Genomic DNA, 25,955 nt, shown 5'->3' with positions numbered 1-25,955 from the left:
CAGAGACTTGGCAAAAACAGAATAAAAACACTTTCATGCACATGTACACACATTTGATTAATCTCTTCTGTTAGTTGGAGATATGTAAACATAGTTATTATATTAGTAAATATCAGTGATGACTTTGCTTAACTAAGGGCTGTTTGATATAATTCTTAGCTGTATGACATTTAAATTATGGAAATAATTTGCTTTACAAATAAATTGGCCACCAGTTTTCTTTGAACAGTTGGCTTTGACTTGATGTGATTATAACTGTTCAGTGCCTCAGTATTTTGGATATAATGTATAATTAATGGCACAAAGAGATTTATTGTTTATTCTCATATTACTCATTAGCATGTGCCTTAGTTTTAAAGGAAATTATTAAGCAAGAAGTTAAAAAGTGAACTTATGAGTACGGCAAAGTTATTGTTTCTCTTTTTGTAGAAATTTATGGTAGAGAGAGCACAGTTGTAATTTTGCAGAAATTAGATGCTTATATTTTGTTATTTTTGTAACATGAGTAGTGACATAATTTGGGAGACTGAAAATTTTTGTTTTAACTTATCTGAAAAACATATTGTGTGCTGATTTGCTTTTATTTGAAATAATATAATGGGGTTCTGAGAAGTCTTTATTAATACCTATAAAATGGGGTATTTTATTTTAAACAAATCTATTGATTACGTAATTTTATGAGTATTTGAATATTGCCCAATTTACTTTGCTAGGAAGCATTTTAAAAAAACATGTATGGCAAGTTTTTGTTAAAACTATTTTTTAAGAGTTTACTATATTTGAGGCATTGTATTCAGTGATTTACTTCCATTATTTACTTTGATCTTTACAGTATGAGGGAGACATTTATCATTATTCCTATTTTGTAGCTAAGAAACTGAAAAAGAGATTGGGTAACTTACCTTAGATTTTACAGTTAGTAAGCAGTAGAACCTGGATTTGAATTTTAACTCTCATCTTACACATTCAGTGTCAAAAATGAGGGGAAATGGGTAGTTATTTTATCATCCTTTCAACTTCTTTGTATTTTTGGAAAAAATAGGGAGAAAAGGAGGGGAAATATTCTCCCTAAAAGCTAAGCCCTTGAGAGCTAGTAGTTTGTCTTCCCTCTTTCCCCCTCCCCTTTCCTCCTCCCCTCCCTTTCCCTTCCCCCCTAGCTCCTCCTTCCCATAATATACATGCATGGGCCTCACTCCCAGAGATTGTTATTTAACTGTTTAGAGGTAGGGCCCTGCACATTTGTGGTGATGGTTGTCCTTAACCTTCCCAGGTGATACTAATGTCTACATAGAGTTGATTACCACTGTTTACTCTTTCTTTTCTTTTACCTATCCTTCTTTGGCGCTTTCTGGTTTGAGTTCATACTCAGGCCCTAATATTTTTAGTTGGCTTGTCTTGTGTTGTCTTCAGCAGTCCTCTAAAAATCTCTTATACCTTGCTCAGTTCTATTTGTAGGTTCCCAGGGCCCAGCCCATGTTGCTGAATCTGGATTTCTGGGGGTAAGGGCCAGAATCTGAATTTTATAATTCAGGTGATTCTAATGATCAATTTTAAGAAATTGAAGTAAAGCCCCAGTCCCCTTTGCCTGGGATCATAATAACCTCTTTCAGAGAAGACAGACATAATTCACTTCTGGTCATACACATTAATAGCATATTGAATTAACTTCAAATTAATGATAGTGATGATGAAGATACAATTCCTACAGACAGCCCCAGCATAATGTTTTTCATTACAATTTTTATATAAAAAAGTAGCCCATTATGTTTAATTTCAACAAGCACAATAAGACTGAGCACAACTCCAAATCTACCATCATTTTTAGGAAGGAGCAAATATCGGGCATCTTTTTTTTTCTTAATTTTTTACCTAATTTTTCTTATTGGTCCCTAAAAGAGGAGGCAAGTTCAAATAGAATTGTGGAGTATTGCTACACAGAAGTTTTCAGTTGATGACAGATGGAATAAAATTAGTCTTTTAGACAAGATTGGAATGTTTTTCTTCTTCCATTTTTTTTTTTTTCTTTTAAACCCCAGTTAGATTTAGAGGAAATTGTCTGTTGCTAACTTGTACCATCTTTGAAGAGAGTTTGGGGGGATGGTGCTGTGGGATCTTTAGTTGTTGATACTTAAAGGTGATCCCTTTATATAAAGAGAAATTACCTTTAAATGCTATACTTAATTTTCTCTGTGATTTTTAAAAAATTATGTAATGAGATAATTTTGATGAACTAATATTCTATAGATGCCTAAAATTTTTGGTTGCTTTAACAGTACTAATTAAAAACATGTTTGCATTGGAAAGTCTGGATTTCTTTAAGAATATAGCATGCCACATGTAATATTTCTTTCCTTTCCAACTGCTTTCTATTATATGCTTAGGGTTTAGACCGCTCCAATTCCTGGGTTAACACTGGTGGTCCAAAAGCTGCCCCATGGGGATCCAACCCCAGTCCAAGTGCAGAATCAACACAGGTGGTGTTTATATTAGAGGTTTCTTTATTGGCTGCTGATGTTTCCCTTTAGAACATTACTTTTTAGTATATACTATGATTTCAGTGGCTTGCTTTTTAATAATTAAAAAGTGTGTATTTTTGTTTATTTAGCACATTTTCCAACTGCTATGCATGAATACCACCAATTGCACCAGTAATACTCTCCTTTCCTATTTCCTGTCTCCTTCTCCTTCCCTCCTGTATACCCCATTGATGTTTCAGTGCCTGCTGCTTATGCAATTGATGGCTTTGATAACAGTTTCTACTTTTGGGGTAGCGCATCTTTAGTAGGAATTTAAAAATTTTTTGTGTGGAAAAAACCTGACAGTTTTCCATTCGCTTTTGGTTTAAAGTGTAGCTATTGTATCATTGTCATTTATCATTTACTATCTTGTCATTTTCTTCATAATCACTGACTAGAAATATTGGTAATAAGCTGAAATTAAATATGAACAGTATATGATCCCCATGCTGTAAGATTAAGTACCAGAAGCAAAAATCTGTTTTAATCTGTACTGTGTTGCAAAGTATGAAATTTGTTGTAACTTATTTGTACTAGGTTTTGCTTACTTAAGTCTAATTGCTTGATAGCTAATACTGCATGATTCCTCAAAATATACTTCTCATCTGTGTATTGGCTTTGGAGGACAATGCTCTCGTTCTTCAAGAAAAATTTTAATTGCAAATTTATTATAAATGATTTATATTTAATATAGTATATGGCTAACCTGAATCGTAATTTTTGATGATAGTGAAACATGAAAGAAATTATTCTAAACTTTTAATTTTTTAATTAAATATAAAATTCTTGATTTCTCTTTTTGGTCCGAGACCCGTGAGAAGTATGTTTTTACTTTTTACATTTTCTTACTAGATACATGCATGTGTATAGATCACACAGATAAAAGTTTCATTCTTTGCAGCACTCTGAATTTATATAATCATTAAAATACTTATCTTTTAAAGATAAAATAAACAGAAGCCATTTTGATACTTCTAATGCCTTGTCATTAAAGCAACTTAAAATAGTGAAAATGGGATGAGCAATAAAACAGATGGCTGTTAAAATGACAGTAAAGCTCTATGTAAAAAATTGTATATAATCCTTGAACTGCATAGTCATCCACAGCAGACTTTAATGGTATCTCGTCATTCATTCATCTTCACTCCATAGGCTATGGATCGAAGTTGTAATCGTATGTCTTCGCACACAGAGACGTCAAGTTTCTTACAAACATTAACGGGACGCTTACCAACTAAAAAGGTAGATTCATATGAAGATAGTCCATGTAGGGGGAAAATAATTCCAACAATTAAATAGATGTAAGGATTCTTTACATAACCAGTATGAGATGTTACAATAATTGCACTGTTTTAAAAAATACATTTGAGCAAGCATTGCTTGTCCGATGTCTTTTTGGGCATACCTCTCCATTGCAAGCTCTTTTACATTATTATAATATTTATATCTTTGCAGATGACTGTTTTTAGAGTTTAGTGCATTAAATTTGATCATTAAATTTTAGTACCAAAAAAATTGTATCAACTCTTAATTCTGTTTCTGTAACTGCTTCTGTTTTGTGTTTTAAATCTCCAGGGAAAGGAAGATGAGTTAGAAAAATTATCACTCTTAGTAAGATATGTTGATTTGCTTCCCTTATGCACAGTTTTGTTAGTCCTTTTTCATATTAATATACACTATTGTGCAAATGCTTTGTATGCATATCCATTATAAGGCAGGAAATTTCTGCTATTTTAATAAAAAGACTTTAAATACCTGAAAACTTGAAAATTAATGGCTGATATCAAAGTTTAAATTTTTAAAGGTATTTCCTAAATTGTACCAGCAAAGTTCATGAATGTATTTGCATATGCTGAAATATGTATGTAAGGCACAAGCCAGGTTTTATTTGTAACTGTTGAGTTTTCGGTCTAGTTTCTTTTTGCATGTACAATTTAGGAGCCTATTTCCCACCTGTCCTTTTAAAATTACATTTTACTCCAAGATAACATGTAATTTTTTCAGCTGTTCAACATGCCACTGTCTTACGTGTATAAATAGCCGTTTCGTTAATGGGTGTCCTCACTGCATCATTGAATGGTTCACGTGCCTTATTTTGCTTATTCTCATTATATCTTCATTTGTACTTGCATTATTTGGTTTGTGTTACCAGCAGACCTGACACTGATAATAACTTTGGATTTACTTCTGGATAGCTATTTCATGAGGAGCTGGCTTTGCAGTGGGTTGTTTGCAGTGGCAGCGTTCGGGAATCAGCTTTGCAACAAGCCTGGTTCTTTTTTGAGTTAATGGTGAGCAAACTAAACACGTTCTTTGTTTTTCTTATTAAACAATTTTGTGTTAGCTCATGATTTTATCCTAGAATCTTTTCCTATTGCCCATCTTATGGTTTTACATGTGCCTCCAAGACAAAATTACCTTTGCTACATCTCTAAATAAACACTGTGGACAATCAGCACAATTTAGATGGAGTTATAAAGCTAATTTAAACTATGTTTTTAGGGATAGTTGCAGAAGCTAACTGTCTTTTTAAAGGAAACCTGTGATACATTCTTTCTTAGTCTGAACATGCTAGTGTATAATGGCAGTACTATTGATTTCATACCAGATAAAAAGAGCTTTATAGATACCTACTGCTTTTATGGTTAGAAAGCTCTTAGGGAAATGCCAGTCACAGCCAATAAAAAACAACCACACTTTCTACTTAATTCAGTAAATGATATTAAAACAAATAAATGAATTAATATTTTAATAAATATCTATATACACAGCATAAACACATATATACACAAAAGCAATATACATTTATTAAGTACGTACAGTATGGTAGCACAGCTCTATGGGCTAGGAATTACCAAGGCACAGAGAGATTAAGTGACTTGTTTAAGTATACATAGCTTGTATACAGGAGAGCTGTGATTCAAACTTAGGCATTCTGGCACTAGGGACCTTCCTCTCTAGCTTCTAGAAAGCTGAAATCACTGAAACTTTTTCTTCCAAAAAAATTATGTAAAATAATAAATAAGAAACAAAGACAAAACAACAAAAAAGAGAAAAAAGAAAGAAAGAAAAGAAACAATGGACGTTTCCAGAGTATGCCATAGAATCATTCTCAGCATTGAATGTTACTTATGTTGAGGATTAGAAGACATTTCTTCTGCAAGTGAAAACTATAATGAGGTATCGCCTCGCACCAGTCAGAATGGCCATCATTAAAAAGCCTACAAATAATAATTGCTGGAAAGTATGTGGAGAAAAGGAAACCCTTCTACACTGTTGGTGGGAATGTAAATTGGTGTAGCCACTATGGAGTATAGTATGGAGGTTCCTTAAAAAACTAAAAATAGAGCTACCATATGATCCATCAATCCCACTCCTGGGCATATATCCGGAGAAAACTCTTAATTCAAAAAGTTACATGCACCCCAATGTCATAGCAGCACTATTTACAATAGCCGAGACATGGAAGCAGCTTAAATATCCATCGAGAGATGAATGAATAAAGAAGATGTGGAATACATATACATTGGAATACTATTCAGCCATAAAAAAGAATGAAATAGTGCCGTTTGCAGCAACATAGATGCACCTAGAGATTATCCTACTAAGTGAAGTAAGTCAGAAAGAGAAAAGTCAAATACCATATGATATCACTTACATGTGTAATCCAACATATGATACAAACGAACTTGTTTACAAAACAGAAACAGACTCAGACATAGAAAACAAACTTATGGTTACCAAAGGGGAAAGGGGGTGGGAGAGGGATAAATTAGGACTTTGGGATTAGCAGATACAAACTACTGTATATAAAATAAACAACAAGGCCATACTGTATAGCACAGGGAACTATATTCAATATCCTGTAATAAACCATAATGGAAAAGAATATGAAAAAGAATATATATATATAACTGAATCACTTTGCTGTAACCAGAAACTAACACAACATTGTAAATCAACTATACTTCAGTAAAAGATTTTAAAAAAGACGTTTCTTCTAGAGATTTGCTAATCTACAAAAAAAATAAATCAGGGACCATATGTAAGTGATAGGCAACTCATTTTTTTCCCCTAGAGAATAAACACCAAATTGTAATTCATGTGCTTTTAATATAAGATCAAATGACTTTTTTTTTAATAGTCTTACATGTATGTTCAGATTTCTTAAACATGAAATAGTTTGACTTGGCTCTGTTATTTACCAACTGTAAAACCTTGTCATTAATTTCCCTGAATTAAAAAATTTTAGTACCGTTAACACATTGTTGTGATAAGAATCCATATCTAAAAGTATTTGGTAAATTGAAACCACTTTAATTTTTACCTAACATTTTATTCTTAATATCTAGTCATCAATATTTAATGTACCCCCACCATATGCCACGAGATGCTAGGTGCTAAAGATACTACATGCAGTCAAGGTTTCTAACCTCTCAGAGCTAACAGTTGGGGGGACATGGAATGGCAGAATTGTTAAGTCATGGAAAGATTTAATTTAAAATAATTTTAAAGGATGAAATTTTTTTCTGTTGACATACCCATAGTTTTTTTCCCACTGATAGCCAGGATAATGTCATGAAGCTGATACAGAGATTGAGTTGTATTGTGTTTGATATTTCTCTAGCGCATACAAAATATTGTAGGGAACTTTTTCAAAATATTTGATGAGTTAAAAGTATTTTATCTATCTGTTAAATTACATGGTATGTTGACAAAAATAGCCCTAATGTTTAGAATCTCTGTAACTGTTCATTACATCCATAAGAAATTAAACGAATGGCTTATTTCTTTTTTCAGGTAAAGAGCATGGTGCACCATTTATACTTTAATGATAAACTTGATGCACCAAGGAAAAGTCGTTTTCCAGAACGTTTCATGGATGACATTGCTGCTCTTGTCAGCACAATTGCTAGTGATATAGTTTCACGATTTCAGAAGGTAACGGTAACTTATTTTTTTAAACTAAATCTGTGTTTCAAGCACACGTTAAACTATATTTGTTTTTCTTTTAATTGTTTCCCAGGACACAGAAATGGTTGAGAGACTCAACACAAGCCTTGCATTCTTTCTCAATGATCTGTTGTCTGTTATGGACAGAGGATTTGTCTTTAGCCTTATAAAGACCTGCTATAAACAGGTAATGTATAATTAGTAATAATTAGTAATCAAATAATTTAAATGCTGCGTTTGCTCTTTTAGGGCTGGAGCTAAGATATTTTTCAAGAGCACATTTATATAGTGATGTTTTTAAAAAGTGGCATATTTTTATTAGTAAGGGAAAATAAATTACATTTATTAGGACACAGGACTATGGCAAGCTGCTGTCAGTACAACTGGCTTTTCATTGAGTTATACTGGCCCACTTATGACTCTTTGATTCTCATTCAGAAGTATACCATCAAGTCAGTAGTCTAAATGTAAAGCAGCCCCAAGATGCCATGCAAGAGTAGCATTTTTACTGAATGAACAGCTAACCCAACTTTTTCTGTCTTAAGTGATTTTTAAAGCAGTTGCATTTTGCTGTGTATTCCTCACGATGAAGCCCTAGACATTGTAGAGTTTAGAAGCATGAGTAGATGTTTACCCAAGTCACAGATATCATTATCTAGCTTTTTCTAAACTAAAAGGATCCTAGAAGTTTTCTACAAACAGCTGGTTTTGTTTTAAATTTTCTATCAAATGATTAATGAAACCTGGCTTTTAGAAAACATTAGTTATTCGTCCTGATAGACCATTGGGGTAGTGAGCTGTATAATCATCCTAGAATTACATTTTAAGGGAGCTTTAAAAATGTACAGATCTCTGTGTCCCATCCCAGCATTTCTGAGGAGTTTGAACCCTGGTGGTGGGGGTGGGAGTGTGGGAAGCAGTGCTTATAAAGTACTCCCTGCTGGTCCACAGATTAGTTTTGGGGAACTACTGGTTAAAAATGCTATTTGGCAGTCTAATACTTAGAATTTTGAAGCTCTGTTCTATTGGATGCCATTATTGTATGTTTCTTTTAATAGAGAAGTTAAAACTATGCGTGGGCACTGATCTCTTTGCAAGTATTTGCAACACTATGTATTATTTTTACTTTTTCCCTGAAATTTCATGTATTATTGCTCCCAAAACCTGTCCTGTCTTTATTCTTCAAGCATTGGCCTCCTACATTTGCCAAACATTAAACTAGACTCTAGGGATGCTAAAACTATTCAAATAAGTCAGTCTATATATGTCTCCTCAAGTAGCTAATGGGTGTAGTTGGGAAAATAGATAATTATAAATATAGGTTAACACAAGGTGCTGTAAAAAGAATGGATAATTTCTTTTAGGAAGTTATTTTGGTGGTATACTTTTTCTTCATAAAGTATATCTTTGAGAAGTGGAAATATTAATGCTATATTGGAAATATAAGAATGTGGCTTTAAGAATGCACCTAGTCAGTGGATTTATACAGTAAATCTTGTAGTTCCAAATTTTTTATTTTAGGAGTAACTTTGGAAAAAGCCGATAGTGTTACTTAAACCACAGAATTCAAAACTGCTCACTGAGTACTGTTCTTTAATTCTTCAATCCATCATTCTGGTATTGGTAGTAGAGAAATGATATGTTCAATTGGTGTTCTCTTATTTATGCGATGCTTACAAGGTATCTTCAAAGCTTTATTCATTACCAACTCCAAGTGTCTTGGTGTCCCTGAGGCTGGATTTTCTGCGCATCATCTGCAGCCATGAGCACTATGTTACCTTAAACTTACCCTGCAGCCTGCTAACTCCACCTGCGTCACCATCACCTTCTGTTTCTTCTGCAACATCTCAGGTATGCAAAGTGTATGAAAACAAATTTTTTTAAGTCCACACTTGTGGAAAAAGCATTCTGAACACTGGAAAACATGAAAAGTAGCACTGTTGAATAATAGCTGTGTGATAGGCTCCATACTAAGTGCTTTATAAGTATTAATCATTTACTCCTCACAGAAACTCTAGGAGGTAAGTTCTGTTATTATCCCCATTTTACAGGGGAAAAAAACTGAAACACAGAAACGTCAGCAACTTACCCAGGGTCACATAGTAAAAACTGGCAGAGCTAGGCTTTGAACCATGGCACGTGTTGGCTTATTCTAGGGCCCAAGTTCTAACCACTTTGTTGTACCCCTCTTACCGATTCATGCACAAGGGAGTGAATTCAGCTACATAAACTCACTTGATGTTTTCACAAGTTGTGTTTGTTTGAGGCAGACACAGACTGAGTTTGGGGGACAAGGTATTTATTAGATGTCAATACCTGTGAAAGGAAGGGGAATGAAACATAATTTAGCAGAGAAAGAAGTCAAACTGCAGTGCAGTCCTGGCAAAGCCCTACCTGCCTCTCTTGTATCCAGAGAACCCAAAGGAAACTAGATGGGTGTTTATGGGTTTTCACAGGGTGCCTAGTAGTTGCTCTAAAGATGAAAAAGGGTTATCGTAGCAGTTATTATGTGTCCTGTCATACAGATTGAAATGAAGCGATTCTGTGGTTTTCGTATCAGAGAAGCCTGGATGTTCCCTCCTAGTGAAACACCTTCTTGCTATATAATTCCTAAGGCAAACAAGCTACTTCCTTAAGCTCTTAATGTCTAAAGTCAAAGTGGATATGAACTCTTTATAAGTTTATTTTTGAGATATTTAATTCCTGAAAGTAATTCCCTACACTAGATCAATCTCAGATGTTTAACAAAATTTTAAACTTTACTTAGAAAGATTAGAAAACATCAGAGAACACCCCCAACTTTTCATTTTACCTTTGCAAAAATTCTTAAGGATCAGCCTATTTCCACATACTTTTACCTGGCTAGGACACACTTCTTCCAATAACAAATGAGGCTAGTCTTTTGCTCCCTTCCCCCATCCTCTGTCAAAGATGTGGCTACACAGTCAAGTACAAATTAATCAAAGGTACAGTTCCTAAAACCTTTAATGAAATACATTTGTTTACACCTGACTCCGTGCTGAACATCTCATTCAGCCAAGAAATTAACAGAATTTCTTCCATTATCTCGTTCCCTACTTTCTCGTCTAACTGCAGAATTTTCAGATTCTAATAGATGACAGAGACATCACTCTTTGGGAGGTGGGGGCAAGGATAGTTTTATATGCTTATTAGGAAGATGATTTCTCCATAGAGAAATCTGAAGTCTGTTCTTCTAAGAAACCTCGCGTGGGCGGTCTTGAATATGGATTAAGGGTGATGAGATTGAGGACATTCTTGCCTTAAGCTATATCTTGGGGCGGGATGCTATTTTACAGTATGAAAAAAGTTTTAAAAACTCAGTGAGTGGACAAAAAAAATAGTAATTTTCTAGAGATAGTGTTTTCCCTGAAAAACAACTTCATTAGTATTTGAAATTTCTCTGGAAACCGATAGCCTTGACTATGAATATTTCTCTTGTACTCAGCAGTGAGTACATAATGTATCATATGGATTTAGTTCCTTTTTTCCCTTCAGAGTATGATATGGAAACATTAAGTGGCTAAAAGTATAAAGGAAAAAGCAGATGAAAAAATTTTAATATGAGAAAAAGGAAATTGAAAATAATTTAAAATGTTATTTCATCATAGTTTCCTATACCAAAAGTAAGAGCAGTTACTTTCTCCAATGTTAATAATAGTAATGTAAAAATAAACTCTCACTTTCAGATAATGCTCACATCTCATTTGTTGTAGTGCTCTGTCTATAGAATGTTTTGTTGCATAGCTGTTATAGTTTTGTTCTACCTCACTCCCAAACAGAGTTCTGGATTTTCCACCACTGTGCAAGACCAGAAGATTGCAAATATGTTTGAATTGTCTGTGCCTTTCCGCCAGCAACATTATTTGGCAGGACTTGTGTTAACAGAGCTGGCTGTCATTTTAGACCCTGATGCTGAAGGGTGAGTAGACCAGTTTTTGCCATGTAGAGTATCAATTTGATTTTGGAAAATGGGACAGAAGTATCCACTTAACTTCCTGGGAATCAGAAGAATACTGTTTACCACTCTTCTTCTACTTCTGTGTTCACTAAGTTCCATACTCATGTTATTTCTATATTTCATCAGTTTTAAGAAAGACATTTTTTGTCATCTCTGAATTTGATGTTTGTCTTGAAATCAACATTGTATCATGGTTTAGTTGGTGGCCTTTTTTTCCTTCTTAGTAGTACATAAAATATTTGTGCATATTAGTAGATGGACTTATAGATTTGCTGATATACAGCAGGCACATTTCAGTTAAGTAGACTAATCTGTTTGATTCCTTGTGAAGAAAATTTTTGATTTGTCATCATACTCTGTAGCATGTACTTCAAAATTTGCTCTATAAACAAATGTACTTAGGTTTTAGAAACTTCCAAAATTGTGTATACTTTTAAAGAATTACTGGAAATTGATATAGTAAGAAGAGTATATTATCTGATGATTTGAATTTATAGAAATAGCTTTTCTATAAATGTGTTGTGATCTAAGATCCCTATAGGGTATTTCTATCTTAACAGCTATTTTCAAAAATCTGAATGACTGTAACTCATTTGGGTAATAATTGCTTTTTTTTTCCATAATAGTATCATTAGGAGTTTGTAATGCAGTTTAACCTGAAGTAAGAGCTCCAGAGAACAAAAGGAGATACTTTTGAGCAGGTTTTTTAAGAATCCTATGATGTATTTGTTGAACGAATGAAAAAGGATGCTTTTAAAGTTCTTAGCGATAGGGACACAGTGAATGCTTAGTAAACTGTCAAAGGCTAAAGCTTCTGCAAATGAAAGGCATGAGTTTTTTTCATAACAGCAACTTCTCGCGTTAGGAATATAGTTTTAAGAAGCAGTTTTTCACACTGTGCTCTGCAGAGCTGTAAGGTTCTGAAAAGGTCCTTAATGTTGCTTCCATGTAGGATGGGGTTGGGGTGTAGACATTGGAGTATGGAGAGGACAGACTAAGTGGGTGAAACCCTGGGTCTCCCACCCCTGCTTGCCAGCACTCTTATATTTTGCCATTGATAAATGAATATAATGTCATTGGCGGGGGGTGGGTAAGGATCTATTGTTTGAAAAAAATCACTCTGAAAACCACTTCTAAACATACTACCTTTCTTTAATAACTGTTATATCTCAATCATTTGACTCTATATTTCCAGTAATTTTACTTGATACATCAGGATAAGTTTGGTTACCAGAAACAGAAAACCTTTCTTCATACTGGCTGGCTTTATTAAAGGAAGGATATTTATTTTTTCATAACTGGAAGAAAGATAAGGTTTTTAGCACACTATAATCAGCAGCTCAATGATGTTATCAGGGTTCTGTTTCTTTATATCTCTTACTTCTACTGGAAACCCCTCAGCTTTATCCTGAGGCTAGTGTGCCTCTCATGACTGTAAGATAGTTGCTCTGGCAATTGAGCTTAGATTATTACTTGTTCATGTCCAGCAGAGGAGAGCGGGAAAAAACCCTCTTTCAAGCATGCAATGCACATCTTTTCTTTGGGCTGATTTGGCTCACTTGCCTATCCGGTACTGTTACAGTCACCAGAGCAATGCCAGGTTCCTGGATGGATTAGATCACTTCTACTCAGATGTGGTGCTTAGACTGGTTTTGGTTCATGGGTGGCTTGTTACAAAGCAGAGGTAAGGACTTCATGCCTAAATTAAATCAGCTGTCACGAAAAAGTGTTTAGTTCATATGATATTTTTTTTTGTAGACCTTCTCAGTTAAGGCAGCAATTAGTTAATTAACATTTATCTCTTCTCACACTGGTAATGAAACAGCTTTACTGACTGTCTGCTTTAAGTAGCAGGGCTAGTCTGATTGGATCTACTTCAGAAACTGGGGGAATGGAGTCAGCTTCCCCTGAGTCACAGGGGCAGGAACGTAAACCTGAAAATTTTTACATTCTGTTAGGAAGGAAGACAGGGGAAGGAGATGTTGTGTAGGTGTTCGGCAGTGTCTGATAAAAAATAGAGAATTCTAACAGTCAACTATTTTTGTGATGAGGTTTCTTTCTCACATGAAGGATCAGTTCTATTAAAATAGATACATTTCTGTGGAACAGTATAGGACCTATGAAAGACTTCTTTACTTCTTTTTTATCTCTTCCAGCTGGTCTTCAGAGTTGGTCCTTTGACACTTGGAACGATTTTCTATCAAGTCTGAAAGCCGTGATAACTGTGTTCACTGCTACTTTGTCTATTGAGTTAAAAAAGATAACTGGAAGAGCTTTAAATAGTAATATACAGGATTATAAGCTTTTACTGTTGCTTGTTTCCTCCTTTTCTCACTCTTGCCTGCACCCAGTCCATTAGCAGATGCCTTAATACTATCTCCAAAATGTATCCCAAGTTCAGCTACTTCTCTCCGTCTTTACTGCTGCTCCCCTAATCATGCTTCCATTCTTCCCTCCCTAAAATCCCTTTTCTACCCAGCAGCCTACATGGTGTTTTAGAAATGAAAATTAAATTACGTCACTTCCTGGCTTAAAACTCTTTAATGTGTTTAAAAGCACACTTAACTTTTAAAATAGTAGAAGTGTGTGCTTTTAAAATAGCATTTAAAATAAAATTCAGATTTAATAATGGACCTCAAAGCCCTATATATCTAGCTCTTGTCTACACTGCCACTCTCTTCCCTCCTCACATACTAAAATCTAGCCATCCTGGCCTTCTTTTTGTTTCTCTAATGGGCCCAACCCAGTCCCACCTTAGGGCTTTTGGACTAGGACTTTTCTCTGCCTGAAGCAAGGCTGAAATTGCCCTAAGATCTCCACATAGGAATTTCCTCCTTGTGACTCTTCAGGTCTCCACTCAAAGAGTATCTTCTCAATGAGACTGTCATTGGCCACCCAATCTGAATTACAGCTGTGTTGCCGTTGCCACAATTATTCTTAACCAGATAAGCCTGTTTTATTTTCTACAAGGCACTTACCTGAAATTTGCTTGTTTGTTCATTATCTGTCCCCTTCCCTTAGAATGTGAGCTCATGAGAGCAGGCACTTTCTTTCTTATTCACTGCTGTATTCCCACTGCATTAGAATTGTGTCTGGTACAGAGTGGACACTTGATAAGTATATGTTAATTCAGTGAATGAATGATTGACTATGAGAGACTCACATCTCTAAGTTTTACATTCTTTTTATATTTACATAGATAAAATACAACATACATAGGTTAGATAGACCCTTAAGAGGATTGTTTTTCTTTTTATTCCTTCTGCTTGCTAAGTAATCAAAAATAATTCCTTGAGTAGCAATAATATGTTCTAATATTGTTTTAAAAATTTATTTTATTTAATTTTGGCTGTGTTAGGTCTTTGTTGCTGCGTGCAGGCTTTCTCTAGTTGCGGTGAGCCGGGGCTACTCTTCATTGTGGTGCGTGGGCTTCTCATTGCGGTGGTTTCTCTTGTTGCAGAGCACGGGCTCTAGGCGCACAGGCTTCAGTAGTTGTGGCACGCAGGCTCAGTAGTTGTGGCACACGGGCTTAGTTGCTCCGCGGCATGTGGGATCTTCCTGGACCAGGGCTCAAACCTGTGTCCCCTGCATTGGCAGGCGGATTCTTAACCACTGCGCCACCAGGGAAGCCCCATATGTTCTAATATTGACCAAAGATTTGCTCTCTAGAAATTTTCATTGCAGTTAGAAAGTTACAACGTTGAAACAGGATACTATGGTTAAATGCAAATTTTGTAGTACAGACCTAGTTTTGAAGAAGATTAGCACCTTTATTATAGCATTTGTAAAATTGAATTATTATTTTTGTGTCTGTGTTTCTCTCTTGCTAAAGCAAGCTCTTTAAGAACAGGGACAATGTCTTATCTCCAACATCTAGCATAGGATATGACAGGTCCTGCGTGCGTGCGTGTGTGTGTGTGTGTGTGTGTGTGTGTGTGTGTATGTGTATAATGGCTGAATGTGATTGAGTAATGTAGACACATGAAAAGGCTTCATGAAGACCAGTGGGTAGAGTTTAGATAGGTTGAAGTCTGGCGCTGGTAGCTGCTGAGAGATGTTAAATATATACCCAGGTTTGGGAATCATCACTGGTGATACAAGTTGAAAGGGAGAACATAAAAGGCAAATGATCAGAATCTGAGACTTGGGAAGAATGATGGAGAATATGAAGAATAATGGGAACTCTTTGGAGAAAATACTGAGAAGAAAACATAAAAGATGACAAAGTGTCAAGTAGAGAGCTAGAAAATGAAATCTGAGATATGTCCATTAGATGGAGTTCTTGACAGTATTTAAAAATATACTTTCTGAATAAAAACTGAAAGGAAGAAGAATCTCCAGCTAGATTTCATATACAGCTACGTAATATGGTAGATAAGCTCAAGAGCCCCGGAGGAAGAATACCTGGTTTCAAGTCCTAGCTTTTAAATCTGTTGTGTGGTCTTAAAAGGGAAAAGCTAATATTTACCGAAAAAAGCAGTGTGCAAGGCACTGTGCTAATAAGCTTGTTACATAAATTATGTAAATTAATTTTCACAGCCACCTTATGAGGTAGGTTATTACCTTCATACATAGATAGGGAAACAGAGGTTAAGTATCTTTGAAAAATCATTTAGCTATTAAATGATGAAAGGGGTACAGTACCATGTGGTAAGCATTCAAAAACTTTTAGTTTCAGAGAAAGAGAGTAGATATTAGGAAGTAAATGAAAAAAAACGCTTGATATATACTGCACATTCAGGAAGTTTATTACTAGAGAAATCATATAATAATTTATTACTAAGAGAAATACTATAAATAAGCCAGAGCAAACTAGTTTCAAGTGAACATGTATTTTCAAGATAGGAAAAAAGGGAAGAACTTAGTGAGGAGGGACATTGAAGCTATTGAAGAAAGAATTTTTTCTGAGATGAAAGGAAAGATGATTTGGTAGCTATAAAGATGGAGATGTGTTAAAAGACCTGGCCAGAGCAAATTCAGAACGGCTTTTCTTTCCTAAAAGAAAGTTGGAGGTAAGGTCTTCTATTGAGATTGATGGTGAGAGGCTTAAGGAGAGAGAATAAGATCTGAAACAGCTGCCAGGTACAGCATTAAGGGCAGTTGAAGTTGGATGAATTTTTCTTTAGAATGGTTTTCATAGTCAAAGCAGCTTCAGTCTAAGAAGAGAAGCCAAAAAAGTGTGAAGATGAGAGTGATCCTTGATAGTGTATCAGCCAGTTGAAACTCGGGATTGGGAGTCTAGAAAGTTGTAAGGGCCCAAATGAGCAAGGAAGTTCAGTTTAAACAGAAATGTCGAAGGCAACCCTAGCCATGGACTACATAACCCATTAGGTAGAGGATTTTTCTCTTAGATAAAGGAAATAAAAGTTTATTTTGGTTAAATGTGAAAAGATTTTATTTGATGAAATAAAATTTACAACTACTTAAAATTTACTTTTTTTGCTTTAAAATATAACCGTAACTGGTTTTAAGTTATTTAATATTAAAATGCCCTAAGGAGTTAATGAAAAAATATTCGGATTTACTCTTAAGTGAATTTGTATAGTATTTCCTTTTCCCTCAGTTCTTATTTTGTACAGCGAGATATTCATTAATTTTATTTATTTTTTGGACATTGATTAATTTTAAAATGATAAGTGTTTTATAGGAATACATGCAAATATGTGGCAAAGTTAAGAAGCTGAATAAAGTGGTTCAGTACCATGACTTACTGTTTGCTCTAAAGATATTAACTAATCTCTGTGACCTTACTGCAGCTGCTTCTTCATCTTCTTTTTAAATAGACTGTTTGGATTGCATAAGAAAGTCATCAATATGGTACACAATTTACTATCCAGTCACGACTCAGACCCACGGTACTCTGACCCCCAGATAAAGGCTCGGGTGGCTATGTTGTATCTACCTCTGATTGGCATTATCATGGAAACTGTTCCTCAGCTGTATGATTTTACAGGTACTTAGTATATTTAAGACAAACTAAAGGCAAATCTCAGTGTTTAAAAGTATTAGAAAATATCTCAAAGGTGATCTTATTTTAGGAAAAGAAATATAAGGAAACTTACACTGACATAGGTACACTGTAAATACTTAACATATTTCTGAAAAACTTTTGACTATGTGAGAAAATTCGCTGCAAGGTTTCTGTAAGCATTTCTTATGACAGATTTTTAAATAATGATTTTATAGCATTTCTATACCTACCTATTAGGAAATAGGGGTTTTTTTTTTTGTGAGTGTATACTTATAGTTCATCTGAAAAAAACAATATGAGAAAACTTGCCAGATGTCCACCACCCTCAGTCTCAATGTTATTCATATACATAAAATTGAAATTAATATTCACCTGAATGACAACAATGATGTTTGTTGCTAATACTGGGTTAATAAGTTGAAGTTTTGTTAGTTTTTAAAAACTGGAACCCACAAAGTTTTATTCCTCTTGCTTTCCATTTTTAGAATTTACTTAAATTCCTTCATTTGCCTTAGAGAAAACACTGTAGGTTGCATTTGAACTAGCAATTAACCTGTTAAAGTACTTCCAGTTGAATTAAAAAAATTTTACTGGTATCCAATATGTATTATCAGTAGGTGCTGGTGATACGAATATAGCAACTCCTTCCCTTTGAGAGACTAATAGTAGAGTAGTTTTCCCAGTATTTTGATCACGAAAGCGGGTTTCCTTATCTGAAGGCAGAAATTTATATTATTGTTACTATATATTATATCTTCTTTTACTAGCAAGTTAAAGTTCTCTACAAAACTATAAATATTACTATAGTAATGAGTTAATGTTTAAAATATTTAAATTATTTTTTTAAAAGAAGTCAATATAATGATAAGCAGTATATGTTAATAGGTTTTTCTTTAAAGAGTAAAGGAGAATAAGAAAGGGGATTCCTTGCTCAATAGCTGTTAATTAAGCTAAACAGAAGTTTTCTTTATTTATTTTTGGGTGATTTTTTTCCAGAAACTCACAATCAACGAGGAAGACCAATCTGTATAGCCACCGATGATTATGAGAGTGAGAGCGGAAGCATGATAAGCCAGACAGTTGCCATGGCAATTGCAGGAACATCAGTTCCTCAACTAACAAGGCCCGGCAGTTTCCTCCTTACATCAACGGTAAAAACAGCCCTCCTACAGAAGTTTCATCTGGAAAGACAGATATTTCCAAGGATATACCCTTTAATAACTGAGATTATTGTACTAGCTGATACAGAAGTACTCTGAGTTTTATTTATTTTGTGGAAACATTAAGGTTTTGAGAATATTGCCTATCTTGTACTAAGTTGTTTTTAAAATTATTAATTACCTCAAGCTTTATGGTATAAAGGTCTATATTCTGTCATTTAGAATTTTGAAAGTTGCCTTACTTATAGCCTATTTTCTTCATTTTTAAAATCCATTTTGTTCTTTGTCAGCCCTAAGAAATAGTCTCAGTTATTTAGCAGTTGAGAATATTTATTTTTAATCTGTGAAGATTTATAATTTTTCATATTTAAATAAATTGATATTCATTCAACCCTGTAATTTTCCCCTCTTAAAGAGGGAAGAACAGGGAGGCAGGGAGTAAACAAACTGTTAATAGAACAAGATCAACTTCTAAAAGTTTTAGATGACTTCTTTCAGAAAACTGCAATTGTATTTATGGAAGCTAGCTTACTAGACAACTTTTTAAAAAGTTTTATTGAGATAATTTACATATCAAAAGATTCACCCATTTTAAACGTACAATTTCATGGTTTTTAGTATCTTTACAGAGTTATGCAGCCATCACCACAATCTAATTTTAGAACATTTCCATCACCCCAAAAAGAACCCTGAAGCCTATTAGCAGTCACCCTCTATTTCCACACAGCCCCAACCCTAGGCAGCAACTAACCTACTTTCTGTCTGTATAGATTTGCCTGTTCTGGACATTTCATATAAATGGAATTATATACACTGTCATCTTTTATGTCTGGCTTCTTTCACTAAGCATAATGTTTTTGAGGTTCATTCATGTTGTGACATGTATCAGTACTTTTTTTTTTAATGCCAAATAGTATTCCTAAATATTGACAGACCAGATTTTTATCCATTTATGAGTTGATGAACAGTTGAATCATTTCCACTTTTTGGCTGTTAAGAATAATGCTGCTATGAACATTTGTGTACATGTCTTTGTGTCCACATATGTTTTCATTCCTTTTGGGTAGATACCTAGGAATGGATTTGCTGGGTCATATTGTATCTCTATCTTTAACATTTTGAGAAACTTCTAAACTTTTTCAAAGTGGCTGCTCCATTTTAAATTCTCACCAGCAATGAATAAAGGTTCCTATTTCTCTAAATCCCCATCAACACTGTTATCTCTTTTTTATTATATATACTTCATACCTTAGTGTTTATGAAGTGGTATCTCATTGTCGTTTTGATTTGCATTTCCCTAAAGTCTACTGATACTGAGAGTATCTTTTCATTCGCTTATTGGCACATCTTTTTGTATATCTTATTTAGAGAAAAAGCCCATTCAAATCCTTTAATGTTTTAAAATTGTGTTATTCATCTTCTTGTTATTGAGTTGAAAGAGTGTTTTATATATTCTGGATATAAATTCCTTATCAGATATGTGATTTGCAGATATTTTCTCCTGTGGATTATCTTTTCCCTTTTTTTTCCCTTAAATATTTATTTATTTATTTTTTTGTCGGGTCTTAGTTGCAGCATACGGAATCTTTCATTGCGGCACATGGGCTTCCAGAGCGTGTGGGCTCTGTAGTTGTGGTGCATGGGTTCCAGAGCACGTGGGGTCTGTAGTTGTGGCGCATGGGCTTAGTTGCCCTGCAGCATGTGGGATCTTAGTTCCCCGACCAGGGATCAGACCCGTGTCCCCCTGCATTGGAAGGCAGATTCTTAACCACTGGACCACCAGGGAAGTCCCTCTTTTCACTTTCTTGATGGTGTCATTTGAAGTGCAAAAGTTTTTAATTTTGATGAATTCCAGTTTTTCAGTGTTTTCTTTTACTTGCTTTTGCTATTGTAGATACAAAATAATATATAAAGTACATGTATAGTTAAAATATAATAATAGAAGAAACAACAGTGTACCTACCACTCAGCTTCAGAAATAGAACATTGCAATTTCCATGGAAGTTCCCAGTTTGCCATCAATTCAATCCCTTTCTCCCCTCAAATGACCACTATTCTCAGTTTTGTTGACCTTGTTATTCATTTTTTAAAACCTTGCTTATCTGAAATATACCACAGATGAAAAAGTACATGAAACATAAATGTAAATGTTTACAAAAGATTTTAAAATGAATATCTTTGTAACCACAATTCAGGTCAAAATATAGAACATTGACCGCCTTCCAGAAATCCTTAGCCTGCTGTTTCCCACCACAGCTATCCACCAAGCCACCCACTATCCTAACTAATGAAGTAATTGCATAATTTTGTTAATAGTTTCACCATCTAAGTTTACATCACTAAATACTATAGCTTAGTTTTACATTATGTCTTTAATATTCCTCCATGTTGTAAAAAATAGCTGTAATTCACTGATTTTTCATTTTGGCATGATATTCCATTGTCCGACTATAGATCAATTTATTTACCCATTCTATTGATAGATGCATAAATGGTTTCTGATCTTTGGTTACAAATAACAGTCTTATAGATTCTTCTATATGTTTCCTGTCTGCATGTACACACTTTTATTTAGGGTATTTCTTAGGAGTGGAATTTGCTGGGTCATATATGTGTACCCTGTTCTATACTAGATATGCCATGGTGTTTTCCAAAAGGTTTGTCTTAATTTATATTTGCACCTGCCGTATGAGAGTTTCCGTTCCTTCATATGTTCATTCATCTGCACTTAGAATATTCAAACATTTAAATTTTTGTCAATTTGGTAGTATATCATTATATCTCATTTTAGCATTCATTTTCCTGATGTCTCATGAGGGTGTGCACTTTTTCATATAAGTGGCTATTTGGATTTTTTCTTTTGAAGTATCTAGAGTTTTTTTGCCCATTTTCCATTGGATCGTCTGCCTTTGCTTGTAATTTATAGTAGTTTATATGTCTGGATCAAACCCATTGTCAATTATAAGTGTTTCAAAGATTTCTTTCTTTTTTTGTGGCTTGCTTTTTCATACACTTAATTGTGAATTTGGTGATAAGTGTCTTATTTTAAAGTAAGATTGTATTGAATCTATGGATCAGTTTTTGGGAAAATTAATATTTTTACACGCTTGAATCCCCAAATCCTTGAATATGTTAGATCTCCCCACTATTTAGGCTTTCTTTAATGTCTCTACACATACATAAACTTTTATAGCTTTCACCAGAGGCCCAGAACATCTTTTGTAGGTGTATTGTTGGTCATTGATATTTAAAAAATATTTTAGTAATATTATAAAATTATATAATATGATAATGTATAATACACATAATTTTATATATATAACATTATATTTTTATAGTCTCATAAATGTCATCTTTTTCAAAAATTGTTTTCTAATTGTTGATTGCTATTTGTCTTTTGGCCGTGCCACGCGGCTTATGGGATCTCAGTTCCCTGACCAGGGATTGAACCTGGGCCACCTGGGCAGTGAAAGTGCCAAATCCTAACTATTAGACTACCAGGGAACTCCCTAATTGTTGATTGCTTTTATGTGGGCATAGAATTGATTTTGAACAATAATGTTTATTTCCAGCAGAATTGCTAAACTAATAACAGAGGTATAGATTTTTTTTTCTACATACACAATCATATCATCTGGCAGTTTCATTTCTTCCTTTCTGTTTTTTTTTCCATAACTTACTTACTGGCTAGAACCTTGAGTACAGTGTTAAATAGAAGTAGTAATAGTTGGCATCATTAAAGGGGAAACTTGCAACATTTCATTCTTAAACATAGGTGCTAAAGGTTTTGGTTTTGGGGTTTGGTTTTTTTTTTAAGATACCCTCTGTTATATTATGGAAGTCCCCTTCTGTTCCTAGTTTGCTAAGAGTTTTATTTTTGTAATTATGAATAGTTGTTGAATTTTATCATGCGTTTTTGCACCATTGAGACTGTCATTTTATTTTGCTTTGTAATCTTTTACTGTGACCCCTTTCAGTTGATTTTCTAGTGTTAAACCTACCTTGAATTCCTGAATTAAACCCAACTTTTTCATGATTGTATATTAATAGATTTGGTTTGCTGTATTTTGTTTAAGATTGTGTATCCGTGTTAGTAAGATTTTTTTCTTTCTCATAATGTTCTATTCAGATTTTGGAATCAAGGGTAGTTTAGCCAATTAAAATGAGCTAGGGAATTTCCCTTTTTATTCTCTTCCCTGAAAGTACTTGTTTAAAATTGAAATTATTTCTTCCTGGAATATTTGGAGAACTTGTGAGTGAAGCCATCTATACCTGCAGTTTTCTTTTTTGAAAGTTTTAAAATTACCTGTATAATTTCTTTAATGATTGTAAGACTGTTCAAGTTTTCTATTTCTTTTTACACTGGTTTTTATAAATTTTATTCTAGCAGAAATTTATTCAAATTTCTTGGCACACAGAGTTGTTTCAAATATCTTCTATGATCTTTTTAATGTCTATAACATCTATAGTAGAAGTAAACATTTTTATTTCTGTGACTGGCTTTTTATATCTTTTGTCTTAAATCAGTCTCAACAGAAATTTGTATATTTCTTTAGTTTGTGTAAAGAACCAATTTGGGGTCAATGTTGATCCTCACTTTTGAATGTTTATCTTTATTATTTACTGTCTTCTACTTTCTTTTGGTTTTATATTGATGTTCTTTTTTCTTCTTGAGATGGATGCTTACTTAACTCACTAATTTTCATCCTTTCTTCTCTGATACATATTTTAATCAAAAACATTTTCCTTTAATTATTGTTTTAGTTACATACCACAGTGTGTAGGTAACATTTTAATTAGTCATCAAAATATATCTAAAGTTCATTATGATTTCTTTTTAGACTTTTGGGCTATTAAATTGTTTTTGTTTGAGAATTTCCAGTCATACGAAAATTTCTAGTAATCCTTTTGCTTCTGATTTTGGCCTAATTGAATGATCAGAGAACTTACTCTACATAATTTGTTATATTTATGGGAGTTGGTTTTATGGTCTAGTACTTGGTCAGTTTTTGCAAATATCTCACATATTTGAAAAGAATGCATATTCTTCATTTGTTAGTTATATGTTCTATATTTATCCATTACATGCATTACATCAAATTTGTTAATCCTATTGTTTAAATCTTCTTTCTCTTTACTGAATTCTGTTCACTTTTTCTAATATCCCACTATCACACTACAACTGTGGTGGTGTAATTTCTTGTAGTCATTCTGTCAGATTTTGTTTTATTTCCTTTGAGGCCTTATTATGAAATATCTAATTTAAAATTGTTATATTTTTGATGGATTGTACCTTTTGTTAACATGAACTGTAATGCTTATTTTTTATTTGCCTTAAAGTCAATTTTGTATAATACTGGTATAGCTATGCTAGGTTTCTTTTGCTTAGCGTGTATGTGTGTATATGTGTGTGTGTATGGCATGAGTTTTTCCATCCTTTTACTTTCATTGTTTTTTCTCATATTTTAAATGTGTCTTTTATAAACAGCATATGGTTAGAGTTTGTCTTATATTTGTAAAATCTGGTCTATTCATCTTTGTCTTTCACTAGAGTTTTAAAACCCATTTACATTTAGTATAATTAAATTAATGTACTTAACATTTTAATTTTACTTCATGTTTTCCCACCCCCATTATGTATTTCTTTTTGTCTCATTTATTATCTTCTTTTGGATCATTTTTTTCTCATTCTAATTTTTCCTTATTCCACTTTTTCCTCTCTACTAGGTTGGAAGTCATACATTCTGTTTCTATTCTTTTTGTGATTGTATTACAAATAAGAATATGCTTTCTTAAATTTCAATCTAATATTAATCATTACCTTTACTTTCACATTGGTTAATAGAAGGATCTTAAAACAGGTTGACTTCATTTACCTTTCTCTCTACTTAAATGCTATCTTTAGTTTTATGTATCATTAAACCCCACAAGACATCATCATTATTATTTTTTATGGCTATATAGAATCAGTTATCATTTAGATTTGCCCATGTGTTCACCACTTCATTTGCTCTTGATTCTTTCTCAAATTTGTGACTTCTATGAGATGTTTTTCTACTTTGTGAAATACATCCTTTAGAATTTTCTATTCTGTGGTGATGAACTCTCTGTGTTTCTTTGAAAAATGTCTTTATTTGACCTTCATTAGGATTTCTTTTTTAAGAAATAGCATCTGAGTTTCCTCTGTTTTCTTTCAGCCTGCTGAGGACATTGTTCCCATTGTCTTCTCATTTCCATTGTTACTTTTTGAGAAGCCAGCTGTGGTGAACTGTTACTTCTTTGAAAATAACTTGTCTTTTTTTCTGTTGTTTCTTTGATAGTCTCCTTAAAATTGGCTTTCTGTGGTTTCAGTTGTTGAGTCTAATTTTGAATTTCTTTATGTTTATTCTGCTTGGTAGCTCTTTTGGACTTCTTAAATTTATGATTCAGCATCTTTCTTCAGTTCTATGAAATTCTCAGCTGTTATGTGTCCAAATATGTCCTCTTCTCCATTCTGTCTCTCCTCTTTCATATTCCAGTTAAACTTACGTTAGTCCTTTTTATTGTATCGTCTTTGTCTCTACTCTTCTGTGTATTCCATCTTTTTGTTAGCCTGTGCTTCATGCTGGAATGTTTCTTTTGATCTGTCTTTCAGTCTACTAATTCTCTCCTTAACTATACCTGATATTACATTACACCAACCCACTGAGTTCTTAATTTGGTTATTGGGTAAATTTTTTTCAGTTTTCTAAATTGTGTTGTTTCTGCTATTTCTTTTCAATAAAACATTTCTCTTTATATTTTCAAGTTTCCAGTCAAGATTTTTAATCTTATTTTTTGGGCAAGGGTGCATAGAAAGTGTGGTTATTTTATAGTCTCTGATAATTTCAATACCTCAAGTCTTAATGTACCTTTTTCTGTTATCTGTTTTGTCAGTTCTCACTCATGATGTTTTGCTTCTTTGTGTGCCTAGTTCGTGACTGTGTACTGGACTTTGTATTTGCAGTATTACTTGTATGTATAATAAGAGTCCTGGGGTTGTGGTTTCTTCCTTCACAGAAGATTCATTGATGGGTAATACCAAACCAGAATTATCTTTTTATTTTTAATGTTTTGAGAGAATGGAGAAAACAGCCCCTCAGTTTTTTGTAGGGCTTAATTCTCTCATAGAAACTTGATTGAGAAAGACTGTTCTGGATACAAGTCTCAGGTTGGTGTTTTTTTTTTTTACATTTTAGCGTAGTGATTTTTTTTTTAATATCTTTATTGGAGTATAATTGCTTTACAATGGTGTGTTAGTTTGTGCTTTATAACAAAGTGAATCAGCTATACATATACATATATCCCCATATCTCCTCCCTCTTGCGTCTCCCTCCCACCCTCCCTATCCCACCCCT

General features: G+C 33.7%; 1 protein-coding gene across 5 annotated transcripts in view; it reads left to right on the top strand.

Annotated features, from left to right (window-relative positions):
* Positions 1 to 25,955, top strand: part of DOCK7 (dedicator of cytokinesis 7) — a 188,205-nt gene that overhangs the window by 115,862 nt on the left and 46,388 nt on the right. For 4 of the 5 annotated variants that reach the window (XM_036849774.1, XM_036849764.1, XM_036849793.1 and 1 more), the window contains exons 23-30: positions 3,669 to 3,758; positions 4,712 to 4,807; positions 7,317 to 7,457; positions 7,543 to 7,656; positions 9,150 to 9,320; positions 11,270 to 11,409; positions 17,232 to 17,401; positions 18,416 to 18,570. In XM_036849774.1, coding sequence (XP_036705669.1) covers positions 3,669 to 3,758; positions 4,712 to 4,807; positions 7,317 to 7,457; positions 7,543 to 7,656; positions 9,150 to 9,320; positions 11,270 to 11,409; positions 17,232 to 17,401; positions 18,416 to 18,570 — 1,077 coding nt within the window. Of the gene's footprint in view, positions 1 to 2,381; positions 2,475 to 3,668; positions 3,759 to 4,711; positions 4,808 to 7,316; positions 7,458 to 7,542; positions 7,657 to 9,149; positions 9,321 to 11,269; positions 11,410 to 17,231; positions 17,402 to 18,415; positions 18,571 to 25,955 lie in introns of all 5 variants that reach the window. The other variant, XM_036849754.1, reaches the window with a different exon arrangement.

Source organism: Balaenoptera musculus, chromosome 1, assembly GCF_009873245.2.
Source record: "Balaenoptera musculus isolate JJ_BM4_2016_0621 chromosome 1, mBalMus1.pri.v3, whole genome shotgun sequence".
Classification (NCBI taxonomy): Eukaryota; Metazoa; Chordata; class Mammalia; order Artiodactyla; family Balaenopteridae; genus Balaenoptera; species Balaenoptera musculus.
This window is presented reverse-complemented; position numbering and strand designations above follow the sequence as displayed.